The sequence below is a fragment of the Geotrypetes seraphini genome, chromosome 6 (genome assembly GCF_902459505.1).
Source record: "Geotrypetes seraphini chromosome 6, aGeoSer1.1, whole genome shotgun sequence".
In the NCBI taxonomy this organism is placed as follows: Eukaryota; Metazoa; Chordata; class Amphibia; order Gymnophiona; family Dermophiidae; genus Geotrypetes; species Geotrypetes seraphini.
Genome location: NC_047089.1, coordinates 138,451,975 through 138,467,761, shown reverse-complemented (window position 1 = coordinate 138,467,761; position 15,787 = coordinate 138,451,975). Strand labels below are relative to the sequence as shown.

The 15,787-nt window shown below is 43.0% G+C and overlaps 1 protein-coding gene across 1 annotated transcript in view; it reads right to left on the bottom strand.

Annotated features, from left to right (window-relative positions):
• VWA3B (von Willebrand factor A domain containing 3B) overlaps positions 1-15,787 on the bottom strand; it is a 411,842-nt gene that overhangs the window by 16,120 nt on the left and 379,935 nt on the right. The window contains exons 31-32 of the mRNA XM_033949516.1: positions 9,302-9,421; positions 5,685-5,806 (exon numbers count right to left, since the gene is read on the bottom strand). Coding sequence (XP_033805407.1) covers positions 5,685-5,806; positions 9,302-9,421 — 242 coding nt within the window. The remainder of the gene's footprint in view (positions 1-5,684; positions 5,807-9,301; positions 9,422-15,787) is intronic.

Here is a 15,787-nt window from a genome sequence, read left to right as displayed (position 1 = left end):
TGGAAATTCAATGCCAGGCTTTATCCGGTGACCAGCATTGAATTTCTGGATTAATTTTAGTCTCATTTTACATAGCTGGTTATGCTGATATTCATCGGCTGACCAGCTAAGTTATAGTGGCCAAAGATAGAGCTGCTATTTATGCTAAACTTAGCTGGGCAGCCAACAAATACTGGCGCTAACTGGCTATGTTGTGTAACATAGCTGATAACCAGGCTAACTACTACGCATAAATATTCAGCAGCTATCTTGTTAGTACTTAGCACTAGTAATGGCACTCTAAGTTAGGCGGTGGTAGGCGTCCTACCGCTGCCTAACGTAATTGTTTTAATTGGTGATAAATACCATGCTAATTGACTGTATCATTAAAACTGATGTAATTAGAGATGGTACAGAACCCTCTACAGCAGTGTTCTTTAACCACCGGTCCGCAGAAATTTCCTGATGGTCCATGCTGGGCCGGTGAATCAGGGGGGCCCGACTCAGTACTTGCCTGCAAAAGCACAGCGATTCACTTCGGCAGCCCTGGGGCTTTTGCTGAGTCGAAGCCTGCCACTGATGATGCAACTTCCTCTTTCCTCAGAGGCGGTGCGACCCATCAAAAGACCCAAGGCTGTCTAAGTGAATCGCTACGCTGCTGCAGGCAAGTACTAAGAGCTGCCAGGAGGGGAGGGGAGCAGAGGAATCCACTGTTGGAGGCTGGGAAGTTGCTGGACAAGGGAAAATGAAGGGAGAGCTGCTACTGGACCTGGAGGGAGGGAGAAGGAGAGATGCTGCTAGGAGGGGAGGAGGGAAAGGGAAGGGAAGGAGTTACTGTTGGATAGGGAGAGGAGGGAAGGGAGAAGGAAAAAGGGAAGGAAACAGCTAGCAGGGAGATTAGAGGAGGGGAAGGGGTCAGGGTAGAATGGAGAGATCAGATGAGGGAAAGGGGAGAGACTGATAAATGAGAAAGTAGAGAGAGATTGATGCTGGAAAGGGGGTCAGCAGAGAAATAAGGAGAAAGGGACAAAGATGCCAGATCTGGTGTAGGAGAGATAAAAATGAAGAGAGCAGTGAAGCTGGAATGAATCATTTCAAAAGGAGAGAGAGGGGGCACAGGCTGGATGGAAAGGGGAGAGGGGCATAGAAAAAGGGCAGATACCATATGGAAGGGGAGAGGACAGACAGTGGATGGAAGGGGCAGATGCTGGATTGAAGAGACAGAGAGGGCAGATGCTGGAAGGAAGAGAGTGCAAAAAAGATGAAATCAGAAACCAGAGACAACAAAAGGTAGAAAAATCAATTTTATTTCTATTTTGTGATTAGAATATATCAGATTTGACATATGCATCCTGGTAGAGCTGGTGTTAGACATAACTGTGAACTGCAAAGCCCAGGCAGTGCTTATTTAGCTTCCAGCTGGCTTAGAACTCTCTCTGACCAGGGGGCAGTTGCCCTAGTTACACTCCCCCAACAATATTCCTGTCATGTGCGACTGCGGTATTCTGTTAGAATGATATTTCTGTGTAGCATTCTGTAATGATTTGGCTTATTCAGTTTTCTTGATAGTAGAGGGGATATATGTGAAGGGGAGGGGAGAGAGGGGTTTGTTGATCCTTGTCCTGTATTATTTGTATTTCTAAAATGACAATTATACAGAATATTGTTTCTTTTTATACTTTAATAAAATACGTTCAATATAAAATCATAACTATTTGAGGCTTGTGCGGATGGGATCAGATGGTTTGCGGGAACTGAGCTCGCAGGGACAGAGCGAAGATGGTTTTTAAAATTTCAGTTTTAGTAGTCTGCCGGTCCACAAAATAATTATTTTATTTTTGCCGGTCCATAGGTGTAAAAAGGTTGAAGAACACTGCTCTAGAGTACCAACAATAAAGCTTCCAAAAAAGACGGCTTTACTTATTTTCAAAACAAAGTGCCCTATCAGAGCCTATCCACATACTCCTCCATTGCTAGTGAATCTTATAAGCTTGCTTTATAAGGTGCGACACCCTTGTGCACCTGAAAAAGAGTAACTTTTTGCTATTTATGCAAATTAATAAAAAGCCTTTCATCTGTTACATTTTTAGCACTTGATTCACCCCATTTTAGCCAGGAATGAAAGCAGTGACAAATAACAATGCAGAAAGATTGGCATCACCCCTCCCACACACTTTTACAAAACCGCGCTAGCATTTTAACGCCAGCCACAGTGGTAACATCTCTGACACTCATAGAATTCTATGAGCATTGGAGCTGTTACTGCCACAGCTGGCGTTAAAAACCGCATTATAGTTTTATAAAAGGGGGGGAGGGAGGGGTAAGTAAAGCTAAAAGAAAGGGATGGTTCACAAGACTAAGAATGTCATAATGCTCCTGTATCGCTCCATGGTGCGACCTCATCTGGACTATTGCATTCAATTCTGATCTCCTTATCTCAAGAAAGATATAGTGGCACTAGAAAGGTTCAAAGAAGAGCGACCAAGATGGTAAAGGGGATGGAACTCCTCTCGTGTGAGGAAAGATTAAAACGGTTAGGGTTCTTCAGCTTGGAAAAGAGACAGCTGACTGGAGTAGAACAGGTACAAGTGGATCAATTTTTCAGTCCGTCAAAAATTACAAAGACTAGGAGACACTCGATGAAGTTACAAGGAAATACTTTTAAAATAATAGGAGGACAGTTTTTTTCATTCAGAGAATAGTTAAGCTCTGGAACGCGTTGCCAGAGAATGTGGTAAGAGCGGATAGCGTAGCTGGTTTTAAGAAAGGTTTGGACAAGTTCAGGAGGAAAGGTCCAAAGTTTGTCATTGAGAAAGACACGGGGAAAACCACTGCTTGCTCTGGATCGGTAGCATGGAATATTGCTACACCTTGGGTTTTGGCCAGGTACTAGTGACCTGGATTGGCCACTGTGGGAACGGGCTACTGGGCTTGATGGACCATTGGTCTGACCCAGTACGGCTATTTTTATGTTCTTATGTCCATAAAGGTGGGTGTAGGAGCCAAACAGCAGCAAACTGCTTAATTAAGAGCATAAAATAATTGCAAATAAATGCAGGCCCTCTTTTACTAAGCCGTGCTACAGTTTTCTACCACTGTCTGGGATGCTAAATGCTCCAACGCTGCTCCAAACTCAAAGGAATTCTATGAGCATCAGAGCAGCGTCAGAGCATTTAGCACTCCGGGCCATGGTACAAACCTAGACTGCAGCTTAGTGAAAAGGTGGTGATGGTGGTGGGGATAATGAAGTAAATGCGATCCACATCATTCTGAGCCATGGAATGAATAATTACAATTAGTGTAGTGTACATTATCTCGTATGTCCCTTTCTGGACATGCAAAATTCTGGTGAAATTGATTTCTATATAGAAAAAGTAGGAAAATCATATTCGGCATGTGTAGAACTAGCATGTATGGAGCCACCTCACTTGCATACTCTCTGCAATATATAGGGGAGAAATAGATCAAGCTGTGATAGAAAGCATGTTTTTTATCACAGACGTGTAAGTGTTGAAACCTAGATGTGTAAGCCAGCAATTTTAGAAACCAGAAGTGGTCAGTGTTTTCTTATAAGCTGACCACTACCAGCTAGTTTATTTATTTATTTAAAAATTTATATACCACATACAACTATGCAGTTTCCATATCACAAACATAAAATCTTGTTTCCCTACGATTAGCACATATAACATAGACATGTCTAAACAACATCATTAATCGTCGCTGTTATAAACAGGGATAGAGCGCACATTCAATCAATTCAGAAATACAAGCAAGCTTTAACTCAAACCTTGGTGTCAAAAAAATTCTAAAAAGCGATTATCAACTGAAAATATACCTTAGCATAAGAAGGCATTGGCAAATAATTGAGTTTTCAGCATTTTCTTAAAATTCATCCGTCCCATACAAAACCACAGGCAAGGCATTTCATAATTCTATGTTTGGGTACCCACACTGAATATCGGTTCTGCAGTGATACCCAGAAGTTATGTGGGTAGAGCCAATATGCAATGCCATGTCCAGATAGCTAAGCATCTGTTTAAGCAAAATATCACTGATGCCTGCATAACTTCTGGCCCAAAAGCAAAAAAAAACCCCCAAAACAAAACAAAGCACTAAGGACCTCAATGAACAGGGACCCAACACAAGCTGTGTTTCGGTATACAACACCTTCTCAGGTTGCATAAGCCAATATGAAATCCCTAGTCAATGGATAAATAGTTACTTGAAGTTCCCAGCTTTCGAACAATTAGTCTTCTTGGCCCTCACTCATCCATTGTCAAATTATTGGTCCAAAATGATGGAATTTGCTACCTTTAGATTTAAGCATAACTGACTCTCTTTTGCAATTTAGGAAACATCTTAAGACCTATTTGTTTCAAAAAACATACTCGTAACAGTTAACCTGGAAGGATTCTGGTTGTGGAGTCTGGATAATACTCCAACATAAGCTTGTTTTATATAATGTTTTTTTTTTGTGGTATTATATGTTGTTGTTCTTAACTGTGTATGTTTTATTGTATGAGTAATCCACTGAGAAAAGTGGAAAGAGTGGAATGTAAAGTTTTTTAAAATTAAGTAAATACACATGTAATTTATAGAAAACTGTGAGTTTTGTGGGTATTTATCATATTCAGATGCACAAACTTATACCAGCTCTTTGACTGGCGTAAGTGATCTTGCCTAAATGTTAGGTGTCAGCATACCTGGTTATGTTAGTATTTTATAAAAGAAAATAAGCGCCTACTTTCCTTTATAGAATAGATTCCTACCAGGTGCCATATTGTAGGCGCCCTGTTGTAGAATTACCCACTTAATGGTGGGCCCAATGGCATAGCTGGAGAGGTTGACGTCTGGTTTCACCACCCTCTGTGCCCACCTCTCTTCTCTGCCACTTGAGTGCCCCCCTGCCCCTCGTGTACCTCTTCAAATGTTCACTGGCCCAAGCAGCATCTTCCACCTGCTGCTCACACTGGTCTCAGTTCCCTTTTGATGTCATATCCTGGTCCCATGACCAGGAAGTGACATCAGAAGGGAGCCGAGGCTGACACAAGCAGCAAGTGGAAGATGCTGCTCACACCGGCAAATATTTCAAGAGGTATGCCAGGGGGGGGGGGGGGGCAGAGAGGAGGAGAGGTTCCGGTAGCCCCACGAAGATGGCACCCGGGGTGATCTGCCCTCCCCCCCTTACTATGCCATCTAGTGGGCCTAAATCTAAAAGGCTCAAGAATTAGAATGTGAACATACCAACATGACTGTAGTAAATTGCACACAACACATTTCAGCAAACAAAAATTGACCTTTAATACTCCACAGACCCGAAGGTCAACCAAGACAGAAAAAAAAACACTTTGGAGATGACGATGTCTGGAGCTATTGATGTTTATTCAATCACGCAGTTTTCTACTTGGACCAGTCCATTCCGATATTTGACCACCTTAGGTTTAGGTTTTGATCCACGTTTTTGCATTAGGACTTTCAGGGACCCCTGAGGAAGACAGGGTTGCCGAAACACGAACCGTGTTGGGTCCTTAGTCCCCATTTTTGGGGTCCTTGACATCTCGTAATGTGGATTATTTGACTGTATTTTCAATAAAGACCTGCATCTTGGACATCATCATCTCCATTGTGTTTTTGTTTCTGTTTCACACAATATATTTCCTCATTTTCAATTTTATGAGTTTCCTATTTTGGTAGCACCGTACCTTGATGTCCTTATTGGAATCACTGATGTCAGTAATAATATCTTCTCTCCAAATTCTTTCTACCTCATCAGCATTACTCTGCACAAAGTATGTGTGATCCTGACAATTTTGGACCACAGAACCTAACAAGTGATTACAAAATGTATTTATTTAAAAATTTCTTATACACCACAAAGATACAAATTTAAGCGGTTTACAATATACATAGAACAGATATAACATTAAAACATACTACTCTTCAAGACGTACAGTATTCAAAAACCTAAACAATATCTAAAATTTCTGTTTTAATTCATAACAATGCCTCAGAAAACAGATGTGCTTTAACAAGTTTTCTAAATGAACTCAAAGACTCAGGGTTCTTTTACAAAGGTGCGCTAGCGGTTTTAGCAAGCGCTTAGTGTGCGCTAAAATGCCACACGTGCTAGCCGCTACCGCCTCCTTTTAACCAGGTGGTAATTTTTCGGCTAGCTCGCGCTATAACACGCGCTAATCTTGTGTGTGCGCGCTAAAAACGCTAGCACACCTTTGTAAAAGGAGCCCTCAATCTTTCTCAATTCCTTTGGAAGGGAGCTCCATAACTGAGATCCCATGACCATAAAGATATGAGTAAAACAAATAATCAATAAATGAATGAGTAGATGGCAATATAAAAACCATTTCCAAAAAATATAAGAAACACTCATAATTGATCAAGATCTAGAGTTCTGACACAGTGCTCAGTTAAATTAAGACAGATGAGCTCTGTAGACCAGGGAGTAAATTCTATATATGCGTCTAAAAACTTGGCACAGCGCTATACTACAAACCGCCTCTGGAGTTAAGTGCGGTTTATAGAATCATGCATAGTACCTATCCACGTGACTAACATTTAAGCATAGACATTTATGCCACTGAAACCCAGGCCTAAACGCCTGTGCCTAAGTTGTGCGCTGATCAGGCATATTCCACAACAATGTACCTAACTTTTAGGAATGCCCACAACCACCTATGCTCCTCCCCTGGCCACGCCCCCTTTGAGATCACTAGATCTCCTATGCTCCTCCCCTGCCCACACTAGAATGTATACGTTCCACTTTATAGAATATGCTTGGAAAGTTGTGCGCATAAATTCTAATTAGTGATAATTAAGTTTATTAAGTTTCAAGTTTATTAGGTTTTTATATACCGCCTATCAAGGTTATCTAAGCGGTTTTACAATCAGGTACTCAAGCATTTTCCCCATCTGTCCCGGAGGGCTTACAATCTATCTAATGTACCTGGGGCTATGGAGGACTGAGTGACTTGCCCATGGTCACAAGGAGCAGCACAGGGTTTGAACCCACAACCCCAGGGTGCTGAGGCTGTAGCTCCAACCACTGCGCATAGAATGGTTTGTTAATCAATTAAGTTGCGCATACAAATCTGCAATGCACACAGATTTGCGTATGCAACTTGGGTTGTAAGTATATAGAATCCAAAGGTCAGAGTGTCCAGCTCTGTTCTTTGTATGCTATGAACTGGTCTTGTTGTCAGGGTATTCCAGGGGAACATGCATAAGAAATTTACATACAGTTTATATATAGCTGAGGGATGTGCATGCAACTATATCTCCGATATGTTCATTAGGGATATCATGAAACAGCCACCCCATGGAAAACCAAGACCTCCTCTAAGACCATAATCAAAGGCTTAAATCTCATCCTAAGTACGAGCACAAACATTTAATCCTGTGGGGTAAGAAAAGATGTTGTAGGTGGAAGATGTCACAGCTTGTATTTTGTTTTACTAGATCCAGATTTGTTGCTGGAAGCATTTGTAGCGCTAATATTCTTACAGTTCATTCCCTATATTCCACCTTCATTCTCTATGCTCTCAGCATGAACATTTTCTGCTTTTGAGAGAAAAAAAGCATCTGGGGCAGTGGCACCCAGTATCATCGCACCATGCACCCTTCTCCCCCACATTTCTTTCCCACTGTGTGCCCCCCCCAGCATATCTCTTCAAATGATTACCAGCTGCAAGCATGTCCTCTAACCAGTTACTTGCGCCAGCCTCAGCTTTCCCTTTGACATCACTTCCTGCTCCCATGACTAGGAAGTGATGTCAAAGGGAAAGCTGAGGCCAGTGTGAGCAGTGGATTAGAGAATGCTCGCTGTCGGTGATCATTTGAAGAGGTAGGTGGGTGGGCGAAGAGGAGGGGTGTCGGTTCTCCTGCCAAGATGGTGCCCGGGGTGGTTCAAACCACCTGCCCCCCCCTCCTCGATACACCACTGCTCTCATGCATGACTTCAATCTAGTAGGCAGATGGCACGTCTCCTTTGGAATGCTCTGACTCTTTCCCTCTGATCAGGGCCCTCCCTCAAAAGTTTAGAATTGGTCTCAAAATCCATCTTGCTTGGCCTTCGGTGGCTCCTGAATGCCAGTTAGTGGTGTAGCAAGGGTGAGAGGCATCCAGGGTGGTGGTGCCCCTCCCCCGCCCTCATCTCTCCCCCCTCCCCCGCTTCTTCCCCAATCCCTCCTGCCATACAAGTGTCCCTTCCCTTCCCCTGTATCTCTAGCTGCTCACCGCCACGAGCAACAAGAACTTCAACACGCTCCTCGTGAACCTTCCATCTCTCCCACTGATGTCACTTCCTGTGTACGGCACCTGGAAGTGACATCAGCGGTAGAGACGACACAGTCGTGAGGAGAATCCTAAAGCTGTTGTTAACAGCAGTGTACTAGAGATACAGGAGAAGGAAAGGGGGGCATGTGTATGGCAAGGGGAGGAGTGGGAATAGGCAGGAGAGGAGAGGAGGAGGGAGGCCAGCACCCCCACCAACATGGCACCCAGGGTGGACCGTCCTCCCCCTTACTATACCACTGTTGTCAGGCATGGTTGTCTCTTTTGCCTCTTTTTCCCGCTCTCTCCTATCACCTATTAGAAGGCATCGCTTTCTTCCTTGAATGTTTGTTCTTTTTCAAATTGTACCCTTCTCCCTCTGTATTCGCGGTTTCAGCACTTGCGGTTTCGCTTATTTGCAATTTTCCGCATGCTGACTCCGCCCCCCCCCCCAATCACATCACGATTAAAGTTCCTTTTTTTTTTTACTGTACCGATAAAAAAAGTTTAGCTTACCAACATTTACTCTGAAAATCGCTGTTTCCATGCTTTCTCCCACAAAATCGATGATTCATATCTTTCACCCTGAAAATCACTGTTTCCCAGCTTCCCGGTGTGTACAGAGTAAAATGCTGCTTCCCAGCATCCATAGAGAGAAACGCTGCTTCCTAGCATCCATGGAGAAAATTGCTATTACCCTGATAATCACTGGGGATCTTAGGGAATCGCTGCTTGCCTGTCAAAAGCCCTAAAATATCTGGGATATTGCCTCTCCTTCAGGAACAGTTATTCGCAGCTTCAATAGTAAAAACTCTGGCTGTTTCCAAAAACCGCAAATAACATTAAAAAAGTTATTCATGGTTTTTCCATATTTGTGGCTATGTTCCGCCCACATCCACCACAAATCCAGAGGGAGAAGTTGTTTACACATGAAGTGATATAGCAAGAATTCTCATAAATATAAACATACTGTAGAATTCATAAGTAAGGTCTGCTATAAAAGAAAGTTATTTCTGTGCTAAATAAGGTTTACCTTTGTGATACCAGCCATTTTGCGGGCAACGATAGAGAACCACCTGTCCAGGGATTAACGATGATTCCTTTAGCTCGCAACTACTTTTGTTCATGGATACTGTAGATTTATTGGTATAAGCTTCACAAACAAGAAAAGAGAGAAAAAAAAAACCCTAAGATTTAAAGCAATTCACAATTAACCTCCAGCAACAGCACCTTTTATACTTTCTACTGTTCATAGGACTATACAAAATAAGCATATCTGGGTTGAAACCCCCCCCAGAAACAATAGAACATTAGGTTTGCCAATAATTTCATGTAGGTGAAGCCAGAACAGGATATGTCCTCTTATATATTAGGAGATGTGCTGCTTTCGTAAGGAAGTAAAAACTTTAATTTCATGTAAGCAGCTGGGTATAACCAGGATACAATTAAATAGCCTCAAACGCTGTCCCCTTCTGACTGTAGTCAGACATGTTTTCAGGACATCCCTAATGAATATGCATCAGATATATTTGCATGACCTGCCCCTAGCATTTTGCAGAGAAATGCTGAGAGACAAGATTTTTTTTTTTTTTTTTAGAAGAGCCATAATATCCTTAATAACCATCATATGAACAAATTCTATAATGGGCCTGATATTCAGGAGGACTTATTTGGTTAGTAGAGGGTCGTTCACCAGGTCAGATTTTCAATGGCATTTACAAAGACTGAAAATCTGCCAGACTGCCTTGGCACTATGCAAGAGGAGCCAAGGGCTCTTCAGCTTGGAGAAGAGATAGCTCAAGGGTGATATGATAGAGGTCTATAAAATACTGAGTGGAGTGGAAAGGGTAGATGTGAATCACTTGATCACTCTTTCCAAAAATACAAGGACTAGGGTGCCTACGGTGAAGCTACTAAGTAGTAGATTTAAAACAAACTGGAGAAAATATTTCTTCACCCAATGTGCAATTAAACTCTGGAATTCGTTGCAAGATAATGTAGTGAAATCAGTTAGCTTAGCGGGGTTTAAATAAAGGCTTGGAAAATTTCCTAAAAGAGAAGTCCATAGGTCATTATTGAGATGGCCAAGGAAAATCCATTGCTTATTTCTAGAATAAACAGCATAAAATCTGTTTACTACTTGAGATCTAGCTAGGTACTTGGGACCTGGGTTAGGCACTGTTGGAGACAGGATACTGGGCTAGATGGACCTTTGGTCTGACCCAGTATGGCAATTCTTATGATCCAGGAGTGGAGTCTATGGAAAGCCAGGAGTTAACTTGTTACCAGCCATCAATCCAGTCCTCTAATTCTCCAGAGAAAGTTAGTTAAGGAGAGCAAATATGGGTGCCTTAATTTTCTCCAGGTACCGGTCCGAATATAGCCAATACCCAGATAAGCACCAGTAGCCACATTATAACAGCTTGGCACTGAATATCTGGACATAAAGAGCCAGATTCTATAAACAGCGCCTACATTTTGGTGCTGTTGTCAGTCAACTGCTGGGTGCCATTTATAGAATATACTTAGCGGCACCTAAGTGGACTTAGGGATCGCTAGGCATCCTAGACACATGCACCGTTCCACTAAGCCAGCTGTTCCCTTGCCTAATTTGGCAGCACCTATGTTGGACGCCTAATGATGCCAACTTAATCACGCCTATTCTCCACCTCTACTCATGCCTACTTTTTCAAATAGTCACAAACTGAGCAGTATTTACCAAAAGGTGAAGGGGAGGAACCCAACTACAAAACTAACACCAAAATAATATAACAATAATATTATAATGATGAAGTATGTCCTCAGCGTGAGGTTACAAGCTTGAGGCAGCACAAAGTTCAAAAAGAACTACAGCCACCACGCTTGAACATGATGGGCTTTTTCCAAGGTGAGATAAACTCACAACCTAGCTCCACACCATAATAGGAACATACTGTGTGTGAATAACAACAGTGAATGAACTTGTATAGTGGGCGACATCATCCATGGAGCGCCAAAAGTGCACTGTCACTCCAAACCTCCCAAGAAGCCTGAATGCCGGAACCAACTACCACTTACAGTATGATCTTGTGACCACAGTCTCTGCATTTTAAAAACATTTATTTACCAATACAGGAAGCCAACCCTGAAGCAACTGAAATGGTCATTGTAAAAGCATATTTCTAGACTGTCTGATGCAATTCCTGGGACATAACGATGAGCCAACAATGACCTACTTGAACTTGTAGTATGTATTTGTAACTATGATCTAACTGCATTAGTAACTGTACTGATCTTCCTGTACTAGCAACTCTATTGAATGGCCATGTCAAACTGTCTGTTGTAACCTCCTGGGTAACTGACCCAAACTCTTGTAATATAATCTGTCCTTGAATTGAATAGGTAAAGGTGGAACAGAAAACCTGATTAACATAATATAACATAACATCTTTATTGCTTTCCTCCCTTATAGAGCTAATCACTGAAATGTGGCAACTCATATGCTAATATTAATGTGGACTGCATTAACTTTAATATGGGTTAATCCATGTTGAGTTGGTGAACTGGTCCCAATAAAATAACAGTTATGACAATTGACACATGAATCGGCCTGTGTTAGTTATTTAACAGACTTGTATTAACATTAGTTTATGTTTATTAAAAACTTAATATACCGATTAACTAAAATAACCAAAGCGGATTACCATATTTTGATGAATAGCCACATTAATTTTCTAGTCAGGCTTCCACATTTTCAGCAGCTTCTTCCATGGTTGATTTTGCAGCATTAATTTTATTTTTACCATGGGAGAAAAGCATATATGTGATTTCAAATATTGCCCTACATGCGATTAAAAGTTGCTGACCATCAAAATGTGCTGTCACTGCCTTGGCAAGGACCAGGATAAGCTCTGTGCCTACGTTGCTGGTGAAATGAAATTCACTATGCCATTTTTTTATTTTTTCAAAATTGCACTGAACACCTTTGAATGTGAACTTTTACAGCAGGTATTATTCTGTTTGGACAAAATATCTCCAGATCTTTCTTTCTTTTCCCCTCTAAACATGGTGTGAATTGATTCTAAAGTGCACTAGGGACCCGTACTCCATGTTTACCACATTGCAATATGTTTTCAAACCACTAAAAGAAAAATAAAGCCTAGAATCATTACACTTTAAAATGCATATGTTAGCAATGAGAATTCACAAACACACGAGACATTTTAATTAGTCAAATACATCTTCTGCCTCCACTCCCAGGTGAAGTGAATTTTCTTAGCAACCCCCTCTCGTCTACTTGTTTATTCCATCACTGCTAGAATAATTAACACAATAGTCAAACCAGTGTTGATCAAGCCTTTTATACAGGAGCTATGAATCTGAGTTAGGATAGTAATTAATCAGAACACACCACTCTTGTGATTCTCTCATGTTAAGAGTTGCTGGCGTAAACTTTCATATGCAAGCAAAGATAGAGATTTAACATTACAATGATAATTTTGAGAGCCAGATTTGTTGGGTAATTAACTCTTTTATGCTTATTTTCTATTCTGGGTGATAGTCAACCTTCAGCAGTCAGCACTTTTTTTTAAACACAGTCTAGAGCACAGTTCTTCAACCGCCGGTCCGCGGACCGGTACCGGTCCGCAGGAAATTTTTGCCGGTCCGCGCAGGACCGGCAAGATTGACTCATTTGAACTTCCTGCCGGTCCGCGCAGGACCGGCAAGATCAGCATCGGAAGCGTGCGCTGGGCCGGAGAGATCTTGGGGAGCCTCCGACAGTGGCTTTCTCCCCTCTCTGCAGCTCTCCTTTACTTCCCAGCGCAGCGATTCACGAAGGCAGCCTCGGGGCTTTTGCTGAGTCGCGGCTGCCTCTGATGATGCAACTTCCTCTTTCCTCAGAGGCGGCGCGACACAACAAAGGACCCGAGGCTGCCTTCGTGAATCGCTGCGCTGGGAAGTAAGAAGAGCTGCTGGGAGGGGAGAAAACCACTATCAGTCTGGGAAGCTGCTGGGCAGGGGAAAAAAGGGACAGCTGCTACTGGAAAGGGAGAAGGAGAGATGCTTCTGGGAGGGGAGGAGGGAAAGGAATCTGGGAAGCTGCTGGGCCAGGAAAAAAAAAGGGACAGCTGCTACTGGAGAGGGAGAAGGAAAAGGAGAGATGCATCTGGGAGGGGAGGAGGGAAAGGAATCTGGGAAGCTGCTGGGCCAGGAAAAAAAAGGACAGCTGCTACTGGAGAGGGAGAAGGAGAAGGAGAGATGCATCTGGGAGGGGAGGAGGGAAAGGAATCTGGGAAGCTGCTGGGCCAGGAAAAAAAAAAGGACAGCTGCTACTGGAGAGGGAGAAGAAGGATAGATGCTTCTGGGAGGGGAGGAGGGAAAGGAATCTGGGAAGCTGCTGGGCAAGGAAAAAAAAGGGACAGCTGCTACTGGAGAGGGAGACGGAGAGATGCTGCTGGGAGGGGAGGAAGGGAAGAGAGTTACTGCTGGACAGGAGGAGGAGGGAAGGGAGAATGAAAAAAGGAAGGAAACAGCTGGCAGAAAGATTAGAGGAGGGGAAGGGGAGACACAGGCATGAGAAAGTAGAGAGATTGATGATAGGAAGGGGTCAGCAGAAAAATAAGCAGAGGGACAACGATGATAGATCTGGTGTAGGAGAGATAAAAATGAAGAGAGCAGTGAAGCTGGAATGAATCATGTAAATAGGAGAGAGGGGCACAAGCTGGATGGAAAGGGGAGAGGGACATAGAAAGAAGACAGATACCATATGGAAGGGGGAGAGGACAGATAGTGGATGGAAGGGGCAGATGCTGGATTGAAGAGACAGAGAGGGCATACGCTGGAAGGAAGAGAGTGAAAAAAAGATTGAAAGCAGAAACCAGAGACGACAAAAGGTAGAAAAAAATAATTTTATTTCTATTTTGTGATTAGAATATATCAGATTTGAAATATATATCCTGCTAGAGCTGGTGTTAGACATAACTGGGGACTTCAAAACCCAGGCAGTGCTTCTTTAGCTTTCAGCTGGCTTAGGGCGCTCTCTGACCAGGGGGCAGTTGCCCTAGTTGCACTCCCCTAAAACTATTCCTGTCATGTGTTACTTCAGTATTCTGTTAGCATATTTCTGTGTAGCATTCTGTAATAATTTGGCTTGTTCAGTTTTCTTGATAGTAGAGGGGATATATGTGAAGGGGAGGGGAGACAGGGGTTTTGTTGATCCTTGCTCTGAATTATTTGTATTTATAAAATGACAATTCTACAGAATATTGTTTCTTTTTATACTTTAATAAAATACATTCAATATAAAATCATAACTGAGGCTTGTGTGGATGGGATCAGATGATTTGTGGGGACCGAGCTCGCGGAGATGGGGCGGAAACGGGATTTTTACATTTTAGTCCTAGTAGTTTGCCGGTCCACAAAATAATTATTTTTTTTCTGCCGGTCCACGGGTGTAAAAAGGTTGAAGAACACTGGTCTAGAGAACACAGTTGAGCACACAGTTGAGACAGAGCTTGTAGGGTTGGGGCAGGGACAGGGACAGAGCTTGTGGGGACGGCATGGGATGGAGATAAATCCTGCGGGGACAAGGACAAATTTGTCTCCATGTCATTCTCTAACACAGACACATTTTACCCAAACCAGGCTGTCTCCAGATACTAGTGCTGAGGTTCACTGTCCTAACTAAGGGCTCAATTCACTAACTTGCCCGATCGTGACCGATCCGTGGCAGGCCAACCAATTCACGATGGGACAATATTCAAATGGGGGCAATCAGAGGAACGCCCCCCAACGACCGCATGGATCGCTACTGAGTGATCCTGACGCATGCGCTGAACATCTTCTTTGCCTGTAGATTGTCTGCGCATGCGTTTGCTCTCCGCACTTTTTTATTTTTTTATTTTACTATTACTCGTGAGCCTGTGGTTTTAACCCACGGGTTTAAAGCATGTTAAAACCATGGGCTCATGCTGCAGGGAAGGTAGGCAGAGCAGGAGAGTATAAAGGCTGCAAAGGTAGGAGAATCGTGGCTGAGCAGGGCGGCATGAGCAGGAGAATCAGGGCTGAGCAGGGCAGCATGAGTAGGAGAATTAAGGCTGAGCAGGGCGGCAAAAAGGCAGGAGAATCGGGGCTGAGAGCAGGGTTTTTGCACAAGCGACTGGTCCTCAGCAGTCACTTGTTTTTGGATCAGCCAGCCCAGTCGGTGTGCCTGAATTTTGTTAGTGAATCGCATCCTTCCTACTTTGCATGCCGTTTCCCCTCATTTACATGCACATATTGGAATCGGATCGGAGGATGATCGGCACAGAGGATAGTGAATCGGGTCGGAGGAAAATTGGGTTGCAAACCGATCGGTACACAATCGGTTTGCTTAGGGAATCTAGCCCTTAATCTGGGAAGTTAGTAGATTAAAAATTGTTAATAGATTAAAAATTGTTGCTATCCAGGTAACACCCAGCTCCAACCTGACTCCATTCTGATTGAGAAGCCGATGAAGCGGCAGCGGTGAAAAGGGTGAACAGAATGCTAGAAATGATAA